Below are 19,236 nucleotides of genomic sequence, written 5' to 3'. Positions count from 1 at the left end.
CCTTGGTGTGGTGGAGGAGGCAGCTTCTCAAAGCCAAGGTGTGATGGATGCCACGGGAAATACCAGAGGCACTTCCTGCCCCCTTTCCGATGACCGGCTCCTCATGTTCCAATCCTCCCCAGTGAATGTCTTAGAAGAGGGTGGTGGTGGTGGTGGGGTGTCGGGTGGGCCAACCCCAGCCCTGTCCCTCAGGACCCAGCTCCTGCTTCCTTGAGAGAAGGGGCAATGCTCCCTTCAGTGCCCTGGTGCATGTCTGGAGTTCAGCACTTCCATCCTCCCAAGACTTTAGAACAGCTGGCAGGAAATGAGAAGGCGTGTGACCCCAGCTAGGGGCCTGTTTCTGGAAGATTTAAGCTCAAACCTAGAGTGCTGGGGAGGACACTGAATTTTAGTGGAGGTCAGAAAATCTCAACAGCCGTCCGCGTGTGGGCTTCAGGGCCTAGAGCCAGATAGGCCCCAGAGGGACAAAGGCTGTCACTGCAGAACCAGGCACTCGGCCTGCGGCCTCCCTGGGGAGTGGTAGGGCCAGAGAAGGGCAAGCCTTCCTCTCTTACCCACAAGTTCAGGGACGAGACAGGCTGAGCAAGGCCTGAGCTGAGTAGGGGAGGGAGGGTCAGAAGCAAGTCCCGCAGTACTATTGAGCAGGGTCCCTCTGTCTGTGTCTTTCCCTGGCCTGGCCTGGTATTTAAACCACTCGGGTCGGAGGTGGTGGGTGCCCAATGAATTGCGCCTGCCAAACCCCTCTGTAGTCAGATCTGCCATTCTATAGGGTGAGAAACCTGGCTTGTGTTGTCACATGAGGGTAAGAAAGCCCAAACTACCCGTGTCAGCTTTTGACCTTCCTGTGCATTTTTGTTTTTCATTCCATTTAGATTTTTAGTAATTCCTTTTGAAAACTGCTTGTCCCATGTTAAAAGTTTTACAAACGCTTTCTCATTCAAGTCTCATTTGGTCCTCCTGACAGCCCTGTGAAACAGGAATCGTGACCCACCTTTTACAGGTGAAGCTATCAGAGGTGACGTGACTTGGCTTAGCCGAGGACACCCTGATGGTGGCCAGATCCCGTCTTTTATGAACTCTGTGTGGACTGCCCGAAGGGCAGAGGCCCTGTCTGTGTCTTGGCCCCAATAACTATGAAGGGCCAGGAGTGCCCTTTACTGCCCAAAGCAACCACAGCACGGTGGCTCTGATGCTTCTGCTGCCGATGCATTCATTCATTCCCCTTCCTCATAAATCCCCCTCGTCATCACCTTCTAAGCTAAACACCATTTGAGTTTCTGCCCGAATCAATGATTCTTGAACAGCTGTTCTTTTGGATCTCGAATAAATGCTTGTTGCCTCTCACGCTGGCCTTTTATTTTTAGGTTAACAGTATCTAAGGTGATCTACTTAGTGCACAGATTTGGCTGTGTGTAACAGATACCAAAAATAGCCGTGGTTTGAATGAAGGAGTTTATTTCTTTGTCATATTCTATCTGGAAGTAGGTGGCTTAGGCCTGGTTTGGTAAGTGGTTCTGCTCAGCCATCCCCAGTTTGTATAGTCCAAACGTTTCATCCATTTTCCAAGCAGCAAGGTAAAGAAGTGGCCTGTTCCCTGACATTAAGGGCATGAATTAGAAGTTACATACCTCTTCTTTCTGCTTATTTTGGCCAGAGCTTAATCATATGGCTACACCTAGTTGCAAGAAAGGCTGGGGAGCATGACCTTTATTTGAATTTAAAAGTAAGTTTGTTTTTACACTATACAGTGTCCTTTTTGCTATGAGAGATAAGGGGAGAAAAGGTAAGGGGTCAGCTAGCAGCCTTTACTACAAATGATATTTTACACATGTCACAAAATGTAAATTGGGCAGTATTTCCTCTTTTTTTAAAAACATTTTTATTTATTTCAGAGAGGAAAGGAGAGAGAGATAGAGAGAGATAGAGAGAAACATCAATAATGAGAGAGAATCATTGATTGGCTGCCTCCTGCACGTCCCCTATTGGGGATCAAGCCCGAAACCCAGGCATGTGCCCTTGACCAGAATCAAACCTGGGACCCTTCAGTCTGCAAGCCAATGCTCTATCCATTGAGCCAAACCAGCCAGGGCTATTTCCTCCTTTTTTAATTTCTGGAAATATGTATAAGATGCCCTGCATGCCCTCCCTGCCCCCCTTGATTTGGTAAACTTGCCCAAGAAGACCTTCTGGGTCTGTTTTATTTTTATTTATTTTTTTATATCTTCTTTTGTGTAGATTTATACTACTGATCAGTTTTTCTTTTTTACTAATAAAAATTGTATTACTTAGCAGCATTTAGAATGTCAACAAAATGGCTGCAACTTTTTTTTTTTTTGTAATTAGAGAGTGGTATTCAGTTAAGAGAACAATTGTTTCATAAAAGCTGCATCAGAGACAACTGAAGATGAAAAAACTACCATCCCCACATATAACTCATTTGTGCTGTGCACCAACAAGAACCTGCTTTAAACTTCCGTGCCAATTTACAACCCCCATGCTGTACCAGGCAAGGTTAGTGGCTATTGGAAATACCACCAGGACAGGGCTATCCAGACACACATCTGGGCTCTGCCAACGTGGCTCAGTTGGTTGGAGCTTTGTCCTGTGCATGGAAGGGTAATGGGTTCAATTCCCAGTCAGGGCACAGACCTAGGTTTAGATTCGATTCCCCATTAGAGGCAGCCGACAGATATTTTTCTCTCTTCCTTCCTCTCTCTCTCTCAAATAAATAAAAACACATATCCTCAGTGAGGGTTATAAAACAAAAAACATAAAAAAAAGACATTTGGTAGTGTGTTAACTATACACACAGAAAAAGACACTGTATAGTTAGTTTAAAAACAAATCTTTAAAAAAAATCCTATATAATAAAAGGCTAATATGCAAATTGTCCCCTCAACCGGGAGTTCGACTGGAAGTTCGACCAGGGGGTGGAGCCAGCCAACCACCTGTGGCCCCTCCCCCCAGTCACCCAGCTCCCAATCGCCCTGATCAGGGCAGGCCTGCTGGACCCCACCCATGCACGAATTCATGCACTGGGCCTTTAGTAAAAAAACAAAACAAACAAATCTTACACAGCCTTTAATTTCAGTTTTTTTCTTTAAAAGGAATGAGTTGTGTACAGGGTAGGAAAATGCTTTATAGACAAGAAAAAAAGTTGCATAGAACCAACGTATCATCATCTTCTTCACCTTCATCTTCCTCCTGTTATAGGATAGTCTGAAGTTAGAAAAGTTCCAGGACACGCAGAATAGGGAAACTAAGAGAGTTAAACAGCAGTTTACAGCCACATAGTAAATCCTATCTTCCCTAAACCAATGACACTTAAGAGTAAATGGTTTGCATTTCTCCTCCCCAACCAGAGGGTAAATAGCTTAAAGCACCCTACTCAGGAAGATAGATAACAGAAATCTGATTAGTGCCATTTGCCAACCACACCCATGAAGTTAAGAGACTCAATCTCATTTTGGTACCTCCTCATAAAGCTGATGAATATTCTACTGATGCTCCCCTAAGACCTCCCCTAAATGCTAAACCTTTAAAAACCCTGAAACCGAAGTTCCTGGTGGGGCTCTCCCCTCCAGGAGCCTGCCTGTGTCATTCCCTTTCCCTTCTCCTTCCCCCACAGGCACATCTCTTAAACTTCAAGGGACCCCATGAGATTTACAACCAAGGGAGCAATGGGCAGTGGCAGCTCATCTCGGGCTCCACCCCTGAACCTTTCCCCTGATTTCCCTGTGAGCCAAAGCAGCCCAGCCTGGGCTCCCCTGTTGCTGCTTCAATGCCCTTCCTTGTTTCACTGTCTCACGTGTGTTTTTGCTTCGGTCAATAAGTTCTTGCTTGCTTTTCCACACTTTGACTTGATTGAAATCTTTCCTTTAAGAAGACAAGAACCAAGGTGTCATCATCTCGCTGGTAATACGCCTGCCCCTCATCCTCTTCACCTTCCACGTCTTCCTTCTTTTTTCAGGCTTGATGACTCTTTTTTTTTTTTTCAGCACCCCACATTTCTCCCAGCTTCTTTGCAATATCACCAATGGACAGGCTAGGATGCTCTCCTTTGATTTTTTGGGTGATACTCAGAGCAAAACATGAAAAAGGTAGAAGGAGGCCTCTTGGATGCATTATGATTCTTGAGCTTCTTCTTCTTCTTCTTTTTTTTTTTTTGGTGCCCTTGACAAGGAATTGAACCCGGTACCCTTCAGTCCATAGGCCGAGGCTCTATCCACTGAGCCACACCGTCTAGGACTCAAGTTTCTTTTTTGCTTCCCTTTTAGGAAGGATGTAAGTTTTCATTTCTCTTTCATCAAGGGCCTTATCCAAGTTTGCCATTTTCTTCAAATGTTCCTTTCACTTTAGCAGATACGGTCTTCTACCTCTCTGAGCACTTCTTAGAAAACTCTGCGAAGTTGACTGAAGCATCTGCGTGTTTCTCTGAGCTCCTCCCGGCAAGTTTGCACAGAGAAAGCATGTGATGGCATTTTTGCCTCGGCTTCTTAGTGTGAATGACAAGCTCAGGGGAGGCCTGCACAGCGGCGTTACAAACTCAGAGACGGAAAATAACCACACAGCATGGTCTGAAATGAAAACTTTCTAACTAAAAGCAGTTCATCGCGGGTGGTCATGCCTCTTAGGGCAATATTTTTCCCTAACAAAGATCAATCTTCACCTTAACTGGGCCTGTCTACTGTCTTTTGCATGTATGATAACATACCTGATTAATTCCACCCCCCACCCTCCTTCAGAGCACAACCACCCCACCAGAGTGGAGATCACAAATCCTGTCATTGTTATTGTTACCATGGTAACTGTTGACTGTTAACTATCCTGTACCCACTATGTAAAAGTATGTGTCTATTCATTTAACTTTTTGTCCAATCCCAGAAATGTCCCCGTTTTGCGTTCTCCTGCCTCCCTAATCTATCACCAATGAATTTCATGTAACTGCCTTACATCTTCCCTTTTTAAAAAATATATATTTTTGTTAATTTTAGAGAGGAAGGGAAAGGGATAGAAATATAGAAACACCGACAAGAGAGAAAGATTAAAGAGTTTAATTGATGAGATAGTCAGTAGAGAAATTCAGAAGGTTTTTGAGCAAGTGATTGACAAAATGGACACTATGATCAGAATAGATGAGGAGGCCTGGGGTTGGGGGCAGGGGCAGGCATTAAGGGGTCAATGGGAGAAAAAAGGGGACATATGTAATACTTTCAGCAATAAAGATTAAAAAAAAAGAAATCTTGTATAATAAAGCCATTACCCTTTTCCTGAAAAAAAAAAAAAATGGATGAGGAGGAGAGAGACTGGAGTCTAGGAGAAGACTGGTCAGGAGGTTGCTGTTAATGTGAGAAACATTCAAACCTGTAAAGAATTTTTGTGAGTTTATTTGCGCCAAATTGTCGAAAATTGCTGGGAAACAGAATCTCGAGATTTTGAGATAATGCTCCGGAAAACGGCAGTTTTTCACCTACTTTTATAAATTACCATCAAAGGAAGAGACATAAGTGGGTTGCATGAAATTCATTGGTGCTAGATTACAGAGCTGGGAGAAAGCAAAGCAGGGAAACCTCTGGGATTGGATAAAAAGTAAAATGATAGACACATGCTTCTTTTACATAGGTGGGTACAGGATAGTTAACCGTCAACAATTAACATGATAACAATAACAGTGAGGGAATCTGTGGTCTCCTCCCTGGCACCCTGGTGCATTGGTTGTGCCCTGTGTGGGCCGGATAAAGAGAAGTTACAAGTTACCCTGACATTCCACAGGTATGTTATCATAGATGCAAAAAGATAATAGGCTCAGCTCTTTGTCAAAAAGAACATACCGGCCTAGGATATGACTACCCACTATAAACTACTTCTTAATTTAAAAAGTTTTCATTTCAGACCATCCCTCGGGGTTACTTTAGGTCTTTGAGTTTGCAAGGCCACCAGGCAGGCCTTTCCCCGAGTTAGTCAGATTAGCAGGTGGTCCTTTTCGTCCACAGAAACATTCAAGAGTTTAATTGATGAGGTAGTCAGTAGAGAGATCCAGAAGGTTTTTGAGCAAATGATTGACAACATGGACAACTATGACCAGAATGGATGAGGAGGGGAGAGGCTGGAGTCCAGAAGGAGGCTGCTGTGTCAGGACAACTGGGATGAGGCAGTCACTACAGGCACAGGGAGAAAGGGGTGATTTGGCGAAGTGAGGTTGCAAGGAAAACTCAGCAGCACTTGGTGAGGACCTGTGGCTGGCAAGGCTGCTTGGCCACATCTGGGGTTCTGCAGAGCAAGGCAGAGACGATGTGGATTGGGGCCTGGACGACTAGGGGAGCAGTGAGGGTTTGGTGCTGGAAGGATGGGGCTGGCTGAGTACAGAGTCAACCCTTTGATCTCAGGAGTTCTTTAAACGATGATGCTGTGAGGCACAGGGAGAGAGGGGAAGGATCCGGAGAGAAGCAATCAAGAGAGAAAAGGGTAGAAGCGAGGCAGGGTTAAGGAGAGGAGGAGGAACCAGGTAAGTGGCCAGACCAGGAGCTTTGGGTGAAGGAGTAGCTGTCAGGGTGATTGAGGAGTGGTGCTCTGTTGCCAGGCCCAACTGAGTTCAAATCCTGGCTCCGCACTTAATTCCTTGAGCTTCTGTTTCCTGATCTATTAATCATAGACGTTGCCCACATTATAAGGTGGTTGGGAGGATCAAATTCGGTAATGCATCTGCACACAGAGAGTACTTACAACAATGTCTGTGCAGAGTAAACACGCAGTTTCTTCTCACTTAACCTGTCTGCTGCCCTCTTCCCTTCTTGGAAGATGTTTATCTGGCCCAAAGCTGGGCAGGTTCAGAAAGTCATTTTTTATCACTGCGCTTAGGGATGATCTTGTTTTGAGAGACGGATTCTTGTTTATTCTTATGACTGCATGGTAAACCCAAACTTTCCAGAAATCAGTTTTTTTCTCTTTTCCCCCAGAAGGAAAGTCCCTTTGAGGATCTAAATGCGGATTGGTGAATAAAGAGCTGGGGTGACTGGAGGTGAAGGGTCATAAAGGGTTGGTTGCATAAGTAAGCTGGGATGATCACGTGTGTATCTGCACCATGTAGGGAATTGATTTCCTTGTCTATGAAATGGGGTATGGAGAGGCATCGAACTAGATCAAACGAAGCTGTCACCAAACTCCACTATTTTTGAAGCTGGACCTAGGTGTTTTGCCAGTTACTATAATGGGAAACATATGATCATTTCCAAGCGAGGAGGCAGGATGGAACCAATGAACAGACTTTTCTCACTTTGAAGGCTCTCTTGATTGTTTTGTTCTTAAACTGTTAACACCTGCCATGAGCAGATGACAACATGAGGGCTCCAAGGACAGACCAGCATTGACAGGGAAACCAGAGGTGGACCATCACTGTCCTTGTGTTTTAGTGCACGCGCGAGGTTAGATCGTGGCTTCCTATTGCCGACACGTGAGGCTGCCTCATTCAGCAAGGATGCTGGTTCTTGCTGTGTGTCATGCTTTCTTCCACTGCTGTATCTGATGACACACACGGAGTGCTCACCAGGTACTTTGCTTGTGTTATCTCATTTGATCTGTGAGGTGAGTGATAGTATCGCGTTACAGAAGAGCAAACTGATGCTTAGAAGGAGGTTAAGTGATGTTTGTAAGGTCACTTGGTTAGTAACTGAGGTAACGTGCTTTCTTCTTTTGGTAAGAGACGCTTAATGACAGGTCTGAGCACATGACCCGCACTGGTCAATCATAGCACCCTGACTTCTTAGAAACGGGAATTGGTTTATGGCTGAGTACACAAACCAAGCAGGGCCGACCAAGGCTCTTCCCGGGATATACGAACACTGGGTTTATAAAGCTGGGATAGTCTGTGACCATGTTTCTCATTATATAGTGAGGTCCCGCTACAGTAAGAGTAAAGCCCACATGTAAAGAGAGACAAGCAGTGATGAGAGAAGGACGGATGGTGTTGAGTTTCCTGTTCTAGCCCCCAAGGCTGTGGTTCATTGAACCTGCACATCATTGATGTAATAACAATACATCCCTTTTTTGCTACTTCAGTGGGCTTTCATTGAACTTCTGTGTCTTATAGCTGAAAGGTCTTGATCAACAGAACCAGGACATGGGAGGGTCAAGATTCAAACTCAGGACCCAACATCTTAACTTCTCTACAACAGCTATTTCCTAGTATATTACACATCGCTCTCTTAAAATGTCACTTTCAACCACTTCCTCATGAGCAACACCCTATAATTTTACAATCACTGCTCACTCTCCCGTCACCTTCCTTTTACTGAAGCTGGCTTTAGGCCCTTTCTGAGATTTGCACAATTCCCTGGGTTTGTCAGGACACATCAGAACATACCTCTCAAGTTGAGTGTTTCTGGGGTGATGGTTAATCACGCTGCTTTATGTTGGTTCCTGTTAGCACTGGTTTCACCAAGTGACGCATTCCATCCTTGGCCCTCCATTCTAGCAAATGGCAGAGCCCAGCTTCAGACCCAAGTCTGCCTGACACCCAGGCCTGAGTGCTTGCTGGGACAGCAGCTGGGCTCCAGGCTGTGGGAGGCTGTGAGGAGTCTGCAGGCTGGGGTGGAAGTGTCCCGGGGGCTCCTGACTCCGGTGTCAGACCTCAGGAACCACCTACCTCTATACACTGAGTCTCTGTGAGGAGTTGTGGGTCGGGGAGCCAAGTCCCCAAACTTGAGGTCCAGCAGTGCAGGGGATGGCCCAGAGTGGCTGGGCTCCTGTGAGCCTGATTGCACGACCACAAATAGTGGTGAGGGTGGCCAGATGTTGGGGGCACAAGAAACAGTTTGTTCTTTTTTTTTTTTTTTAAATATATTTTATTGATTTTTTACAGAGAGGAAGAGAGAGGGATAGAGAGTTAGAAACATCTATGAGAGAGAAACATCGATCAGCTGCCTCTTGCACACCCCCTACTGGGGATGTGCCCGCAACCAAGGTACATGCCCTTGACCGGAATCGAACCTGGGACTCTTGAGTCCGCAGGCCCACGCTCTATCCACTGAGCCAAACCGGTTTCGGCGAAACAGTTTGTTCTTGACCAGATTCTCTGATTCTGCTGATGGTTCACACCACTTTCCCTTTTGAGTTCTGATAAAATCTCCAAATCTCAGCTGTGGACCAGGGAATGTAATTTGGAGCTGAAGCCAAAAAGATCTTTTTATTCTAATTTTGCTGCTTCCCGAACTGACCTACCCCCACCTCATCATGGAAAGCAGCTGCCTAACTGTATCCTGCCCCATGGGGAGGTGGGGTCACCTGGGAGGTAAGGACGGAGAGCGGCAGGCTGGTTGAGAAAGAGAAAGTCTGCAGCCCAGAAGGGGCAGAGCCTCACCCCTCTCTTCCTTTAGAGGAGGGAGGGGAGGGAGTGATGGAGAGAGGAGCCCTTCTGAGGGGCCCTTCTGAGGAGGGAGGTGTTAAATTGCTCCCTCCCCCAAACACTGCCATTGGCAAGAAGGAAGTTTCTGGAGCCACTGGAGAGAGCTGGGTCCATAGAGTATAGCCAATGAGCTTTTAGAAGGTTCAGCGGTGGGGGTAGAGAATTGAGGGCCATGTCTGGAAACGTGGTATTGAAGGGAGGAGAGAGGATGGTGGCCATCGGGACAGCACTGGCGCGCCCCCTTCTGGTCATTCACCAAACATCCGCTCTGTGTCAGGCCACTTTAGTGGGGGGGCGGGGGGACACATAAATAATCCCAATTAAACTTAATTTTTTTTAATGTTTCAGTTAAAGTTGACATTCAACATTATTTTATATTAGTTTCAGGGGTACAGCCCAGTGGCCAGACATCCATATAACGAAGTGATTCCCCCGTGACTCCAGCACCCACCATATACAGTGATTACAATACCACTGACTACATTTCCTAGCCGCCACTCCACAGCCCCGTGACCACCCTGCAACTATCAATTTGTACCTCTCAATCCCCCCTGTCCACCCGGCGCCCCTCCCCCCAAATCTGGCAACCTTCAGTATCTATGAGTCTACAATTAACCGTAAAAGGTATTGTTATAGGGTGATGGGCAAGAGGCTGCAAAAGTACATAGGAGAAACACTAGTAGCTGTGTGTGTGTGTGCGCGCGCGCTTGTATGCATACTCCTGTGTTCTATGTTCTGGTATGTGGGAGGCTGGGGAGTAGATTCAGGAATGCTGTACAGAGGGGATGATATATGAGCTGAGTTTAAAAGGTGGTTAGGAGATTGACGGGGGAGGGGTGGGTAAACTGAGGAAGGGCTTTCCAAGAGAATGAATGGCACAGGCAGGGCTTGGAGGCATGGAGGGCCTGGCATGTGCAATAGTGAAGTTTCAGACCTGGGAAGTGGTGCCATGTCCGGTAGTCTTCTCCTGAAAGTTATGGGGATTCACCCAGTGTTTTCACGTGGGGAATGATGTGCTTAGGTTTGAATTTTAAGATCACCTTGGTGGCAGAGCTGAGAAGGGGCGGCGTGGGGGGCAAGGTCACGGTGGGGAGGAGAATCCAGATGTGTTTGCAGTTTCCAGGGACAAGGTGATGCTGCAGAATCACAGGCAGTGTGGGTAGAGCGGAGCCGTAGGCAGAAGGCAGGAAGGTGGGTCTGCTGACCGGATGTCTGGATGGCGATGAGGAGGAAGCAGGATACTAGAGGGCAGCCAAGTGTCTGGTTTAGGTCACTGGGTGGATGGTGGTGTTCGTTGTGGCAAAGAGGAGAGCGAAGGGCGATGGGAGATCTGAGGAAGGTTTCTTTTAAGCTGATTTTAAACCCAGGCCAGAGTGCATTTGGAGGCAAGAGGAAAGGGGACCCTTGAAGATGACGGACCAGAGCAGGTGGAGGAGATGGGCTCCTGGGCACCCGGGGAGGTTGAGAAATGAGACTGAGTGGCTGGGTGGGGAGAGGATGGGCAGGGAGACCAAGGCTGGTCTGAGGAGCAATTGGAAAGTTAGGGATTCTCAATGATGGAGGCAATACAGGAGGTTGACCTGTGTTTAAGTCACAACTCATTCATTGTGTGAACTTGGGCAAACTTCCCTGAGCCTCAATTTCCTCCTCTGTAAAGTGGGTTGAAATCGTACCAGCTTCCTGGGAGCGTTGTGTAAATTAAAGGGGAAAATATACAGAAATCACCCAGCACACATCGGTGCTCCATAAGGTCACATGCACAAACCCACCACATACAGCAAATCCAGAATGACCCAGATCCACTGTTCAAACACTCTCATGCTGATCATGCTGTCAGGGGGTAGTTATATAAATTATTTAATGCTGTTTTTAAAGAGAAAATGTTTCCAAGCATGTTTCTGAGGGCAGAGGAATAATCAAAGAGACCCTTGTTTAAGCTCAGAGGTGTGGTGCAACTCACCTGAGGTGAGTCAGAGGGAACACCAGGACTTAAACCTGAGCCCCAACAGTGAGGGCATTTCCCTTTCACCTAACTGCCCTGGAGAAAGGGTGGGTGGGCAGTGTTTGGCCCCTGACTTCTTTCTTTTTAAAAAATATTTTTCATTGATTTCAGAGAGGAAGGGAAAGGGAGAGAGAGATAGAAACATTAATGATGAGAGAGAATCATTGATTGGCTGCCTCCTGTACACCCCACGCTGGGGATGGAACCCACAATCCCGGCATGTGCACCAACCAGGAATCGAACCGTGACCTCCTGGTTCATAGGTTCGTTGAGACACACCGGCCGGGCTGGCCCCTGACTTCTGCCACTTAGTTCCTTCTGCCCCTGTCCTAAGGCTTTTAAAATAGCTTCCAGGCGTTTGGCTTACTTCCAGAAGTCCACCTGGGCTGCTCCGCAGGGGCTGTCCGGGGAACACCTTATATGTGAGGCAGATGTGAGGGGTGTGGGTGTGGGAAGGCTCCTTGGAGATGAATCAGCACTGCCTCCTCCAGTGTGAGTCAGGTGCAGGGCTTGGCAAGGGCTGGTCTACAGGAACGGAAAGCGAGCAGGGAGAAGCTTGTAATGACATATCTCAACCACCAGGGGGCACGAATCAGGTGGGAAAAACCAGCAGCTACTGGTGGAAAATCTCTGGTATGTATGTGCCTCTGTGTGTGCGTGTGTGTGTGTGTGTGTGTGTGTGTGTGTGTGTGTGTGTTGGACAGAATGTGAGGACCCGGCTTCTTAGGCTGGGCATGGGCAGAGTCATTCCTGGGAATGTGCCCACTGCCTGTCTGCCTTCATGGAGAAGTGAAAAATCAAGAGGGGGATTGGATTTTAGGGCTGGTTCTATTCAACCTTCCGGTTCTGCTGAGGGGAGGGAGTGGCTCCAGATCACACAGCAAGTTAGTGGCAAATTAATGTGATAGTCACCAGTCTCAGTCACATGGCCACTTGTTGGGCACCCTTTGGCTTCCATTTCTAGGTTAGGGACAAGTCTCTAGATGGGGCCTTAGTAATCAGTGGCTCTGCTTCTGTCTGTCAGGGTGTCTGTCTGTCTCTCTCATCTTATTTCCTTCTCCCTCACATTTTCTTTGTTTCTGTGACTATTTTTCTCTGATATTTTCTCCCACTTTCCATCTGACTGCCTCTGTGTTTCTCCTTCCTGTCTCCATCTGTCCCTGATGGGGAGTTTGCTCATTGGGTCCCTGGAGTGAGATGTTTCCTGCAGTCTTTCCTCAGGGATTTGTAGCTCTCTGAAGCTCTGGTTTCCAACCCAGTGTCCCAGTCCCACTCCTGGGAACCAGAAAAGAAGTTATGACTTGGTAGCTTAACTTGAGGAGGTCAGAAGGCCTCCAGCCTCCTAAATACTGTCCCTAGTGCCCACCTCCCCCATTGTCATTCAATATCCATAAACACCGGTTGGCACCCGGTGTGGGAGAAACCCTTTGCTCATGCAGAAATGAGTAAGACCCAGTCCCCGCCCAGTGAGCTCACCCTGTGGGGGTGAAGGCAAGAGAAGACAAGTGATTCAATCTAGAGAAGAATGCTCTAAGTACACAAGGACAAAAGGAGTGCTTTGTATGAGAAAGAGCAGGTAGAGATGGGATCTGATTGGGCCTGGGGAAGGCTCTAGGAAGTAGTGGCATATTACTGGCCTTTGAAGGATAGGTGGGATTTCCACAGGGTCCCTCTGTACATTCTGAGCAGAGGGATCAGAATAAGAAAAGGGTTTCAGCCACACCCCGTGCAGTCTACATACGTTCAAGTCACAATGAGCAAGACAGTTAGGGTATGTGCAGGGGAGGCTAGAAAGCTGGTGAGGACGAGAGCCTGAGCACCTCCCTGCTGGGCTTCCTAGAAGGCTAGGGGGACACCACTGTAATTTCCGAGCAAGAGAGGCATCTGCTAAAGCCCTCAGTGAAAACGGGAGAACTGCTGAGAAAAGCAATGCATTGCACGTGTTGAGCACAAAAGGGTCAGGAGGCTTGGGGTAGAAATAAAGGACAAAGGTTTGTTCAAGGGTCTTAGGATTTGCAAATAGAAAACACAACTAGGCAACACCCCCCCCCCCCCCCCCCCCGAGTGTTCTGAAGAAGAAAGAAGAGCTGAGAGTTCCAATAGGAAAAAGTACACTCTTGAGAACAATCAGTCCTTCATTCTTAGCCTCTGGATTGTCCTGGGACAACAATCTTCCAGATGTTCAGTGGTCTGGATAATGGCTGTCAGGTGGGCTGGATACATGGACATTCTTTCCCATGTTTTTTATTCTTTCCTAAGTCCTTCAGAAGGCTATCTGTAGGAATGTATTTGTCTCCAGGCATTGATGCACAACTGGAAAGTTCAAACGCTTAAGTCCTCAGGCCTTTTAATCTTATCCCTCATGCTTCAGCCCATTTGGTCTGAACCAGTTTTGTCAGCTTGACTATAAACAATCGATTTTAAGTCAGCTTAGCTGTACTGACTCCATGTTGTTTTCTTTCTTTCTTTTTTTGTTAATCCTCACCTGAGGATATTTTCCCATTGATTTTTAGAGAGTGGAAGAGAGAGGGCAAGACAGAGAGAAACATTGATGTGAGAGAGACACATTGATTGGTTGCCTCCTGCACATACCCTGACCAGGTCCGGGCCAGGGAGGAGCCTGCAACCACAGTACATGCCCTTGCCCAGAATCGAACCTGGGACCCTTCCGTCTGCAGGCCAACACTCGATCCACTGAGCCAAACCGGCTAGGGCTCCATGTTTTTTCTTCATTCATTCCTCACCCCATTACACTCAGGGTGAAGGATTTTTATCCCAAGCTCTATGTGAATAGGAAGGGCAGTAGCATGGGAGGTTCAAGCGTGTTGTGGGAGGAGGGGGTACTAGATGTACAAGATGTAGAAGAGGACATTTGGCTCCAAGGCATGACGTTATCTGTGGTGCTCATATGGCCCCCAAGTACCAAGATGACCCCGAGGAAGAAACAAGTCTGGCTTCACATCTGATCCTAGTCAGTTTTCAGTCTGAACTTCTCCAAACTTCTCTGTGGTGTGGTGGTAATCCAGAGTCCCGCAGGGTTGGCCACTGAAGGGTCCCTGTACCACACTCTCCTTCCTGGTATGGAGTTTCCGCCTGCTGCCCAGGCCCTGGGGGAGGGGTGTGGTGAGGGTGCTGCTGAGTCACTGCCTGGGCATCTGGGTCTGCACCACAGGGTGAGTCACCTAGGACTGGGGGGAGTACTGGGAGGAGGTTGGGAGCTGGGGGGAAGGCAAGAAGCTGCTGGACATCTGGAGGGGGGAGGGGAGCTGGGCCTGCAGGAAGGGCGGTGCCCAGACTGGCCGGAAGGGCGGTGCCCAGACTGGATTGGGGATAGACCAAGAGCAGCAGGTGAAGTGGGCCTGGGAGGGGGCAGCTTTCTAAGGGCGATCCCAGATTGCTTCAAACTCTCTCTCTCTCTCTCTCTCTCTCTCTCTCTCTCTCTCTCTCACACACACACACACACACACGCACACACACACACACACACACACACACACTCTCTCTCACATACACAAACACACACTTTCACATATACCAGTTGAAAGATGAGACAGAGGGCCAGAGACCAGGACTACAGGCTTTATTAGGGGAGAAGGACCCTGCCAGGCTACCTTGCAAAGGAAGAGAGCACATGTGCAGGGGTGAACACGCCTTTTGAGGGGAGGAAAGAGAAGGGATGGGGCTTAGGGTACTCGGCACACGCTGATTGGTGGTTTCATATAAGGCACATGATTAGGCACCTAGGGACTTAGGAATCGGGGGCTTAGGGTATTTGGCAGGTGCTGATTGGTGGTTCAATGTACAGTCCATATAAGGTGCCTGGTTAGGTGCTCAGGAATGTCCAGGCTGCAGGTACAGTTGACGTCATTCTCCGTCCATCAGCTGGGGGAAGGGAGGATCTATCACCAGTAGACTTGTGAAGTCCAGTGTGTGCCTGCAGCCCGTGACACATGAATGAGCTGTGACTCACAGGCATGTCATGAGAACAAGGCCTGGTGTGAGTCTCCAGGCCCCACAAACAACGGCTGCCTCCCCTCACCCTGGGCGTAGGCTGCCCCTTCCCAATGACACTCCCCCCCCTTCCATCCCCCGTGGCCTGGGTGGGCCCAGGGGCTGCCATTTGAACCTAGAGCCCTCCTCCAGCTGGGGGCAGAGCTGATAGTCCCCGAGAGGGAGGGGACCAGGTGGGAGGGGGAGGGGTTGGCTGGAGGCCAGGTTTGGCAGGATCAGGTTAAGGCAGGTTTGGTTTCCTGAAAACGCCACGTCGAGGGCCAGTGAGGCTAGCATATAAATTCCCACTCTGAACACCTTGCCTTTTGCTTTCCTTCCCAGTCTCTCTCTGCAATCTGGTCTGGTGAGTACCTCTGTCGCGCTGAGGGCTGGGTGGGGAGGACTAGGAGGTCTAGGCCAAGGAGTATGAGGGGTGTGTATGTGGGTGCTTTAACAGGAATCCTGAGTTTTGTTTGTTTTATTATTATTATTATTTTTTGCAAAGTTCTGGATTCTAGCCGGAGTAAGGAGCAAGAGCCAGGAATCTCAAGTGTGTGGGCCCGCTGGGGTCTGCCCTGAATAGCAGCGTAGCTCTGCCCACTACAGCTTCCTGTCTTTTCCTGCCCCGTTGCCTGCAGGCTGGCAGGATTGACCCCAGGGGTTTTCTTGCCTCTCTTCCCAGCTCCTCCGGCCTCATCCTGGGATCTGCCTAACCCTCGTGGGCTGGTCTGAGCATTTTCAGAGGCAGGGCCTTGGGAAAGATGACCTCTGAGGTCTGTCCTTGTGTCCCCAGATTCTACCCTTGTGTCTGCCCTGATCCCAGGGCAATGGACTTTAATTTCTTTAATGCCAAACCCAATAGTATCCTCCCTGATGGGGAGGGTGTTTATGCCCTGTCTGCAAAGAGCCAGCACCCCAATATGAAGGGAGACATATTCCCTGCCCTCTAAGAGTGCCTAGTCTGAGGGAGACACCATTTCTGCTTGAGGGAGCTCCCACTTATTTTAATTAAATTTTTTTAAAAAATATGTTTTTTAAAAATTATTTCAGAGAGGAAGGGAGAGGGTGAGAGAAAGAGAAACATCAATGATGAGAGAGAATCATTGATTGGCTGCCTCCTGCACACCCCCTATAGGGGACTGAGCCCACACGCAGGCATGTGCCTTTGACGGAGAATTGAACCGTGACCTCCTGGTTCATGGGAGCTGAGCCAGGATAGTTTTTTTTTTTTTTACATTTTTTAAAGTATGTGTTTATTTAATTTATTTATCTTTTTATCTTTATTGTTGAGAGTATTACAGATGTCCCCCTCTCTCCCTCCCCCCCCCCATTACCTCCCTCCACCAGTTCCGCTCAGGCTCCAGGCCTTCACCACCCTATTGTCTGTGTCCAGGGGCAATGCATACATGCATATAAGTTCTTTGGTTAACTTCTTCCCGGCTGCTACCCCCCACGCTCTGCGCCCCTTCCCTCTGAGATTCGTCAGTGTGTTCTATGTTTCCATGCCTCTGGTTCTATTTTATTCATCAGTTTATTTTGTTCATTAGATTCCAGGGCGAGTGACATCCTTTGGCCTTAAGAGCCCCACCTGAGGACAGAACCAACTCCTCAGGGAACCTTGTACCCCTAGGCTGTAGCCATGGTTACTGCCCTAGTCCAGTGAATCCCCATTAACTGGCTCATGGATACGCCTGTCACCCAGTGTTGACAGAGTCCACTGGCCTGGGAAGGAGCCAAATGGGACTCTGGTCACCCTGTCCTTTCCCTTTCCACAGACACTCAAAGCGGGGAGCCCTGCCCTCAGGGCATGTCCCAAGGGTGATCAGAGGAGACATGAGGCTCTGCCCTTGGTGACTTCCAAACACAGGGAAGGGTTAGCATCTGCCCTCCGTGTGAGGTAGAGGTGTGGTCCCTGCCCAGGGAGCCACAGTCTGAGGGGGAGAGGCAGCCCCTGCCTGCCCATTCAGAGAGGGATTGGGAGAGGTAGTTTGGGGCACAAGGGCAGAAGTGGGTCCTGTAGTCGGGGCTGAGGCATCTCCAACACCTGTCCCCAGATCGTTTGGGCCCAGATCCAAGATGTCCAGTCCCCTGGAGCAGGCGTTGGCTGTGATGGTCGCTACCTTCCACAAGTACTCTGGCAAGGAGGGTGACAAGTTCAAGCTGAGTAAGGGGGAGATGAAGGAACTTCTGCACAAGGAGCTGCCCAGCTTTGTAGGGGTAAGTGGGGCTGGTGTGTGAGAGTCGGGGCACCGGTTAAATCTATTCTCCCTTCCTCCAGGGTGCCTGCTGATGCAGACACCAGGGTGGGGCCGGGCCCTTCACGATCTCACTGGAGTGCGAGTGAGGCCCACGTGTGAGAGCCCTCCTATTGGCTGTTCCCTGCAGCTTTCCAGAGAATGGATGTGCTGTCGGTGCCTTCAAAGTCCATCTGTTCAACCCCCTCATTGGAGAGTTGAACAAACCAGAGCCCAGAGAGGGAAAGTGCCTGGCCCAACACCACACAGATCTTCCTCTCTCTTGTTTTTAATATTTATATGCCAAACGGAGGTGTGTTGGGGAGAAAGGTCCAGTTAACCACCCTGAGACATTGGCAGAGAAATGCAGTCAACTTTCAATTTGCCCCTCGCCCTCCCCATACCAGCTACTGGATAATCCCAAAGTCAGATCTCGGGCTCTGAACCTATGAAGCAGGTCCTTCATTCCTTTAAATATTTTTTTGGGTCAAACTTTTAAAATTTGATCTCATTTTGGCTGGCATTAAAAAGAGCTTGCCTTTTCTGAATTCACCTCGCTGGTGATGGAGAGTGGCTCCAATAGTTCTAGTTTCTTCATCAGCAAAACAGGGCTTATGATGCCCATCTTGCCTGGCTCCTGTGGGGAGTAGAGCTGATCCTGTACTTAGGGGGTGCCTGGCGTGCTCCCCATTCCCAGCAGGGAGAGCTGAAGGCTCCCACCAATGAGCATCCATCCGTCCTCCCTCATGGGCCTCTTAGCAGTTCCCAGGGACTCTCTGCCACCACTTATTGCTGCCCAGTTTGAAGGGACAGCTGGGCGCTGGCCAGTGAGTGTGTGTTTGGGGTGGAGATGGGGTGGAGAGCGGCCTGGTGATGACCCTTCGCTCTTGCTTTCAGGAGAAGGTAGATGAGGAGGGCCTGAAGAAGCTGATGGGCTCCCTGGATGAGAACAGTGACCAGGAGGTGGACTTCCAGGAGTACGCTGTTTTTCTGGCCATTGTCACGATCATGTGCAACGATTTCTTCCAGGGCTTCCCAGCCCGGCCCTGAAGCAGAGCTCTCGGCTCCCAGCCATGGGTCTCTTGGGCCCAGGAGGACTCTCTGTCCTTTGTAGTTTTGTACTCAATAAACCTTTGTTTGTTTGTTGATAATCGTTTCATTGCTTACCGGTGCCCTGTGACCTGCCGGGCAATGTTGGAAACCGAGGGCCTCCTAGATCTCCTTTCTGGGCCCTGACTCTCCATCTAGAAGTCGCTCCAAGGCCAGAGCTGTGCCGTAGGTCCCACACTTCGGGGTTTCAAATACCAGTAAAAATTTGGAAATTGAAATAGTTTGCTAACATTAAAAAAAATTGATTTTAGCCGAAACCGGTTTGGCTCAGTGGATAGAGCGTCGGCCTGCGGAGTCAAGGGTCCCGGGTTCGATTCCGGTCAAGGGCATGTACCTTGGTTGCGGGCACATCCCCAGTAGGGGGTGTGCAGGAGGCGGCTGATCGATGTTTCTCTCTCATCGATGTTTCTAACTCTCTATCCCTCTCTCTTCCTCTCTGTAAAAAAAATCAATAAAATATATTTTAAAATAAATTGATTTTAGAGATAAAGAAAGGGGGA

The 19,236-nt window shown here is 48.6% G+C and overlaps 1 protein-coding gene across 1 annotated transcript; it reads left to right on the top strand.

Annotated features, from left to right (window-relative positions):
- The first annotated feature begins 15,579 nt into the window (after nucleotides 1–15,579).
- On the top strand, nucleotides 15,580–18,777 carry S100A2 (S100 calcium binding protein A2). Its single transcript, XM_079760910.1, has 3 exons — nucleotides 15,580–15,756; nucleotides 17,447–17,609; nucleotides 18,524–18,777. The coding sequence occupies exons 2-3, from the start codon at nucleotides 17,469–17,471 to the stop codon at nucleotides 18,674–18,676; spliced, it is 294 nt and encodes a 97-aa protein (XP_079617036.1). The 5' UTR covers nucleotides 15,580–15,756; nucleotides 17,447–17,468; the 3' UTR covers nucleotides 18,677–18,777.
- The last annotated feature ends 459 nt before the right edge of the window (nucleotides 18,778–19,236 follow it).

Source organism: Cnephaeus nilssonii (assembly GCF_951640355.1).
Source record: "Cnephaeus nilssonii genome assembly, chromosome: 21".
In the NCBI taxonomy this organism is placed as follows: domain Eukaryota; kingdom Metazoa; phylum Chordata; class Mammalia; order Chiroptera; family Vespertilionidae; genus Cnephaeus; species Cnephaeus nilssonii.
The sequence above is the reverse complement of the archived record's forward strand: the minus strand, read 5'-3'. Positions and strand labels throughout refer to the sequence as shown.

Coding starts and splice junctions, on each gene's coding strand:
- S100A2 (XM_079760910.1), top strand. CDS start 17,469: ATGTCCAGTCCCCTGGAGCAGGCGTTGGCTGTGATGGTCGCTACCTTC. Junction 17,610..18,523: donor AGCTGCCCAGCTTTGTAGGG/GTAAGTGGGGCT, acceptor TCTTGCTTTCAG/GAGAAGGTAGATGAGGAGGG.